The sequence below is a fragment of the Zea mays genome, chromosome 2 (assembly GCF_902167145.1).
Source record: "Zea mays cultivar B73 chromosome 2, Zm-B73-REFERENCE-NAM-5.0, whole genome shotgun sequence".
Taxonomy (NCBI): domain Eukaryota; kingdom Viridiplantae; phylum Streptophyta; class Magnoliopsida; order Poales; family Poaceae; genus Zea; species Zea mays.
Genome location: NC_050097.1, coordinates 158,351,557 through 158,358,627, shown reverse-complemented (window position 1 = coordinate 158,358,627; position 7,071 = coordinate 158,351,557). Strand labels below are relative to the sequence as shown.

Sequence of the window (7,071 nt, the reverse complement as noted above, 5' to 3'; positions counted from 1 at the left end):
GTGAGATGAACAAATGATCAAACAACCAAAATAAAATTTGTAGATCTTGAAAAGTTATAGAAGTTTGTAGTTGACAACTTTTTCATTTGAAGTCATATTGTCAACGAAAACTATGCCTGAATTTAAAAAATTTAAAATTTGAATTTTGAAAACAACCTCGAAAGAAAAAAAACACCAACATGAAAGTTGTAGGTATCGAAGAGTTATGAAACTTTGTAGTTGACAATGTTTTGGTTTGAAATCATCTTGCCATGCAAAACTATGTTTGAATTTTGAATTTTAAATTTTTCAAACTACCTCGGATGGAAAAACCACCAAAATAAAAGTCATAGATCTTAAAATGTTATGAAACTTTGTAATTGCCAACTTTTTTATTTGACATCATCTTATCATTGAAAAATTCGTGTGAAGTTTTCAAATTTAAAATTCAAATTTTGTAAACGGTCTCGGATGTAGAAACTATTAAAATAGAATTTGTAGATATCAAAAAGTTATACAACTTTATAGTTTGTCACATTTTTAAATAAAATGGTACTGATAAAATGGTATAGTATAGTGTGCTGTGTGTGACTAAAGAAATCAAAGACTTCTCTAAACCTGGAATAAAATGGTATTCATTAAGGTGGTAGTATGATTGGTGAATACCCATGGAAACCCATACCTATACAAATCCATCTATACCCATGGGTATCCACCATTTTGACCCGCAATATAAAATAAACTCACCTAACCCAACCCGTTAATAGTTAAAACCCATCACAACCCACCAAAACAAAATCATTTCTTAAACCCACCTAAAATACTCATTTACACCCACCCCATTTGCAGGTCTAGACTCCGGCATGCGTTGACCGGGCACGAGCGGATGTTTGGTATGCGTTGACCAGGCACGTGCGGGTGTTTGGTCGCAGTTGGACCTGCATGCCTGGAGAAACCTCCAGAAATTACCTTCGCTGGTCTGGGGGACCAGGCTCGCACGAGACAGGCGCGACGGACCAGCAACCAATCAGCCCCAATGAGTCACAAAGATGTGATCGTGTGACTCAACATGAATAGTATTAAAGTGAGTATATTGGCCAATTGTCACTAAATGATAACCCTTTATTCATGATATGGTATAATAGATGGCTATATCTATATAGCATGCCTCCAAAATTCATGACACCACAAGCTTGTCTACATAAGAAAAAAAAACATCTTCCTATATCTAATATCTAGCAATTAATTGCAAGTTGCAACTTACATTTGCACTACAGTTACAACTGAACGCATCACGATGCTAGCTCAGGACCAGAACAATTGTACAAAAAGCATTGTCACACATACCTACACCAGTTCAGGCATTCCTCTCTGCACCTTCAGTATACCACACCACCAAGACCATATGAACTCTTGACTCTTTTGGCACATAAATTACTATAGCACAATCAAAACCCAGTCCATCCATCTGGTTGGTAGGATCCGTCTTTCTTTTCTTCTATATTCAGATTACTGAGCTGAGAAGTATTCCCCATGTTTGATAACAGGGGAAGTACAGTTCCAGAAGGAGCAGCCTTAAAACTATCTTGACCAAACGCAAATGGATCGGTGCTAGAACTTATATTTGACTGTCCCAACGAGCTGGCTTTGTTGCTGTTTGATGCACGCAGAGTTCGGACTGACCTGGGGTGGACACTCTTCACAGCTGCTTGAGATTTTGGCTCTTCAAGGAAAGCTGACCATGTTTTCAGGTCAGGGCTTGGTGTTCCTGGGCTTGAAGTAAACAGGCCTTGCCGGAGCTCTGGAGGGGTTCCTTCAATCTTCTCCCTCGGCTGTGAAAATCAGTAAATTATATGTATCAGCCTCCTAATATATATATCAACATGAAATATTACATCAGGGAATTTAGGCTATCTAGGAAGAAATAAGTCAATAATGATGTCAAATAGGAAAAGTGTTGAGGCCATGTTAAGTTAAAGACTTAAAGTGTTAAACTTCATAGAGTGTTAGATCTAGGGATATGCGAGGTAGGATGAAGTAAAGGATGGGATAATCATAACCATTGACAGAAAAGAATAGAGGTCAGGATTGGCCCAACAACTTATACACACCAGATTTCACCCATTGGCCAGTTATCTGGACCAAGTGGAAACTTGAAACTGGGTACATTTGACTAGAGGGAAATGTAAGGGCATGGCAGTATTCATACCGGAGTGTCGAGGCTTTTGCTGGGTGGGGTGACTTCAACACTTGAATTTTCTCTGAACTGTTTAGCTGGTGGCGTAACATAAGCTGCAGCCAAAGCTTGCTTAAGCTCTTGTATCTCTCGCCTCTGAGAGGAGCAAATGGCAGACAACTTATCAAACTTCAACGAAATTTCTTCCTTCTCCAGGTTTGCTATCTTTAATTGTTCCTTGAGTAAAGTTACTTCTGCTTCCAATTGAAGCTCTTTCAATTTGCTAGTTATGTTTATACTGTCAGTAGTGTTTCGTGAGTTCATTTTGATATTATCAAAGTCTGACGCACAGGAGTTGAAGGCAGTAGTTTGTATCTTTGTTTTATTCTCTGTTATTACCGTTTTGGTTTCCTCCAACCTAGACTCCGAGCCATTTGCAGAAAACCTAATTTCGAAATCCCCAGGGGAACTATCAACTGATGCAGACAGAGACTTCCGAGATGAATTGCGAGCTGCTGTGTTCTGGTTCTTAGCCTGTGATTGCTTTGATCTGACTTGATCAATGGGCTCTTTATCAAAAGCTGGCTCCTTGTCATCAGCAAAAGATAGCTCCTGAGCATGTTGAGTTGACCAAAATGCACCCATAGAACCCATGTTCCCTATAGCTTTCAGAGGACTTTGTACCATTATGTTGGAAGAATCACTAAGAGAGGTATTCTTGATATTCTCTCTTGATGAAGAGCCACTCATCTGCTGTGGCCTCATTGATACTGCAACAAATAATTTAGGTCATTGAACAAACTAGAAGTATTATTTTCAGGCCAAGGAAAATTTAAGATGTAGAGAAACAATATGAGCAATTAACAAAACAGACGGCTTTCTATTTACACAATATGAGATTCCACACAACAACATTCCTACACCTCCTAATATTTATCTAGATAAATCTACTAGATAAACAGTAATCAGGTACACAGCAGAGAATGATTTCCTCCACAAAAGCTAATATGCTAATAAGCAAACCTTCATCAGTGGCAGTGTGAGATTCAAATGCTGATCCAGATGGAGATCCATCAGGTAAATCCTTTTGCAGCTCCAATGGAAGTAACTCATTAATACGGAACCACACCTAAAACAGAACATTTATCATCAACATTGAAACAGAAGATCTCTTATGTGTTCGTTTCATGGTGTATGCACTAATTAAGACCAACCTAAGTTCATGGAAGTGAATGGCCAATCAAGCAAAGCCCTTGCCTGTGTGATGTCCGGTCTGGCATCTGGAGAAGAATTAAGCATGTCTTTGATAAGTGTTGTAATAGAAGAACTGTACTTCGGCAATTCTGGGATGCGATAGTTCCCGTTAAGTATTTGGAGCTTTGATTCTCCATCAAATGCTGATTTGAAGTAGCAAATTCTATACAAGAGACACCCAAGAGCCTGTAAAAAAATCACAAACACTAATGTTAACTCATGGCACTATTAGTATTTAATCAGTACAAAAAAATTGCAATTCAATAATATGATAGGCAACATTTGCATAAAACCAGAGTGCAAAATCATAGCTGCAGAGTTGGTTTACCCAGATATCTACTTTCTCACTGATAACCTCCCTACTGTACAAGTCCCACATCTGCAATCAGTAAACAAGCATATAGTAGTAAATATGTAGAACAGGCTAAGAAAGGGCTCAAAACATGAAAAATCAATAGAAACCTCAGGAGCTCTATATGAAGGAGTAGTGTGCTTCCTGATGTTATCTTCTTCAATGCCCATCTCCTCAGGTTTATCAAAGCACTTATGATTTGTCGATACACTACCAAAATCGCATAGTTTCCATGCCCCATCAGCAGCAAGAACATTTTCTGCCTTTAGGTCCCTGCAAATGCAAATGAATTATATTTTCTGTCATAGAGATCTGAAATGAAACTTGGCATAGCAGTTTCCCTGAGGGTACAACTTCAAACAGTACAATAAGGACAAAAAGAAAACACAGAATTATCTGTTGCAAACTACAACTGAACAAAGATAGTCCTGAATGCCTTAGACCAAGGAAAACGATCAAGAACAACACCCAAGGATGTGAAAAGGTATCATGCATTAGCAATTAGTTTGCAAACCAAGATGCCAGCTATAGAGCAAACATGAGCTGATTCAACATGCTTTTCTATGTTACATCATTCGACTTGCAAGTTTGGCATTTCGTTAATTGATCCAGTATAACATTGCTGTGAGTATGACATAGATGCAATGTTATGTTCAATCAGTATAAAAGGCAAACTTGCATCTATTTTGTTTTCACATAAAACATAGATAGATTAACGCTGTTAAACAGTTCCATGGAAAAGCAACCACAAAAGCATCAACTGCATAAAAAACACTGTGTACTGCTTGACTGGAAAGTGGACTCACCTGTGAGCAAGAGGTGGCGTCTGGCAATGCATCGCAAAGACAGCATTGCAAACATCCCGGAAGATCAGCGCCACCTTCTCCTCATCAAAGTAACCTGCTCCTCTGCCCTCCAACACAGAAACCAGTGACTTCCCGCAGAACTCCATGAGCAGCAGTGCCTCCCTCATCCGTCCCATGTCCAGTATGGCGTGTGCAACCAGTGTGACCACATTAGGGTGCCCCTTGAGCGACCGCATCACCGTGATCTCCTTCTGGACCAGGTTCAGCGACTCCTCGTCCTGGACAATCACGCGCTTGAGGGCGTACTGCTTCGCTGGGTTTACCAGGTCTCGAGCAGCATAGACAGATGAGAACCCACCCTCAGCAATGGCCTCTCGGACGTGCACCTTGACATTGCCAACATCGACCGTCCGACCCTCGAGGCCGCTGGGGCTGGGCTGCTCCTTGGGGATGAACTGCTTGAGCCTCCACATGGCCGTTATTGCACGAAAATCTTAGACAAACCTTGCAGCACAGAGTGGCCGTTATACTCGGATTGGGGGTTCAGTTGAACCCCAGAATTTATTGGTTTTATTGAACCTGCACGATGGAAAGAACCTGACGGGATCATACATGGATGAATTAGAGTAGGCTTGTTCAGCAGCGCCACCAAAGATTCGGATTTGATTGTATGCTATCACAGAAGATCTCACGAATAACAAAAACGAGACCGCAGAGCAATTCAACCAAAGAGGTCAAGGTTGCTTACCAACAAACGGAGATATCGATCCAGGTCCGGCCGGGTGGATCTGCACTGCACTCCAGACTCTTGTACCAACAGAGTGCAGCACCGCCACCTTCCGCAGAGAGAGGGAGAGAGAGAGAGAAGGAGGAAAGAGAACTTGGGTGGAAAGGGAGGTCTCAGTTTGTCGTGCCCATCGCCAGCCGGTGAGGCCGCCGCCGTCGGGGCGCAGCGGGGGGCTGCGTCACATCGAACAGGAAAGGGAACCCTCTGACGACGAGGCGCAGCTGGGCAGCTGGCGGCAGCGACGGTGGGAGAAGAAAGGAACCCCTCCCCCTGTATATCTTCTGGTGCTTTGGCTTCTGGCTTACCCAATTATATCCACGGCGGATACCCTTTCCTCATCTCCCGTTGACACAGACTTTTCCAACGGTGCCCTTGACCACGAACCACATGTATTAAGATGAATTCAAATGTAATTTAAACTAATTTACACTCCAATATATCTCAACGCATGTGGATTATGGTCAAAACAAAACCGTAAGGTGACGTTTGGAGTGGAAAACCTTCTCTCCGTAATGGGTGATTGGAAAAGCAACTAAATTTTTTTTACAGTTAACTGAAGGCTGCACTGGACGACCCTATGCCTCACTTAACTCTCTCTCTCCTACCCTTCCGACGCTAAATACAGCGCTCCGGCTCCCCTGTGGTAAATCGAGCGGGCGGCTATACATGCATGTTGTAGACGGCGGTGGTGGAGGTGGGCACAGACACATACATGCTGCTGACGGTATAGAAAAGTGGGGAAAATATAATATAATATATGGTAGTTGGTATAGGGTAGATATATAGAGTAATTGTGACCGCAGAGAATTGTTGGATAGAGTAGAAAACCTTGTTGGCTAGGATGGAATATTTCTTTTAGGGTACAAAAATATGGTAGTATGAGTGCGGATAGCCTAACAATCCCCACGGGCCACATCAGACCCCGTATTGGTGAGAAAGGTTGCTCCTCTATATATGGAACCTTTAATCTCTTCTCACACTTTAGTTAATTTATATTTTTGTGATATTAATCCATTTAAGTATCATAACCTGATAATAATGTGTATTAGGGTAGTAAAATAATCTATAATTTTTAAAAACTTTAAAATTAATGAAAAATGGCAAATAACTGAATTATAATATAGAGGTAATGGTTGAAGATGTCCTATATGTAGGGAAGTATCTTTTAAAATAATGTAGTAAAATATAATAAAAAGTATATATAGGGGGAGAAATGTGGGGAGAATGAATAGAGATGGTGAAAGGATTTTTTTTAAACAGGGTCAAGTTACCTTGGAATAGAACATCTCCGAGGAACTCTCTATTTAACTATTTATAAAAATTACACTCTATATATAGCATCTTATTCTAACGGACTCTTCAACATATAAGTTAGTTTGTCTAGCCGGAGTGACTAGCCAAGTTTAGTTGGCTAGGGAGGGGTCAATTTAGAGAGCTAGATGGCTTGACGAGTTGGATAGCTAGTCTATTGGAGAGTTATCTTACTGTTAAGTAGCTAAAATTTGACTTAACGAGTCATTTGATTAGTCTCTTTAAAATGCTCTGGTGACATGATAAGAGAGTTAAAAAGAAAAGGAAGAAAGATGTATCACGAAAGAAATACTACGTAGTCATACGATTATATAGACATTAAAATTTGGACCATCTAAGGCTATCTCCGGCAAGCTATATAAGTGTCGGCGTTTCGACCCTGGGGGGTCCCTGGACCGACGAGTAA

At 40.8% G+C, this 7,071-nt stretch overlaps 1 protein-coding gene across 2 annotated transcripts; it reads right to left on the bottom strand.

The window, feature by feature from the left end:
• Positions 1-1,080: 1,080 nt before the first annotated feature.
• Positions 1,081-5,684, bottom strand: LOC103649016 (probable serine/threonine-protein kinase DDB_G0276461). 2 transcript variants are annotated; one of them, XM_020548429.2, is made up of 8 exons: positions 5,316-5,684; positions 4,568-5,164; positions 3,872-4,034; positions 3,738-3,788; positions 3,413-3,595; positions 3,179-3,284; positions 2,189-2,925; positions 1,081-1,811 (listed from the first exon to the last, which is right to left on the bottom strand). In XM_020548429.2, exons 2-8 carry the CDS (start codon positions 5,038-5,040, stop codon positions 1,428-1,430), a joined length of 2,097 nt encoding a protein of 698 aa, XP_020404018.1. In that variant the 5' UTR covers positions 5,041-5,164; positions 5,316-5,684; the 3' UTR covers positions 1,081-1,427. The 2 variants fall into 2 exon arrangements, with proteins under 2 accessions (XP_020404018.1, XP_020404019.1); XM_020548430.2 differs by having other exon boundaries at positions 4,568-5,146; positions 5,316-5,666.
• Between the last annotated feature and the right edge of the window lie 1,387 nt (positions 5,685-7,071).

Bases quoted from the DNA above. Each gene is read 5' to 3' on its own strand.
- LOC103649016 (XM_020548429.2), bottom strand. From the start codon at position 5,040: ATGTGGAGGCTCAAGCAGTTCATCCCCAAGGAGCAGCCCAGCCCCAGC. The intron at 3,285-3,412 runs GCAAGGGCTTTG...GTTCTGTTTTAG, and splicing joins CCAGACCGGACATCACACAG to GTGTGGTTCCGTATTAATGA. The intron at 1,812-2,188 runs GTATGAATACTG...TGATTTTCACAG, and splicing joins GCAAAAGCCTCGACACTCCG to CCGAGGGAGAAGATTGAAGG.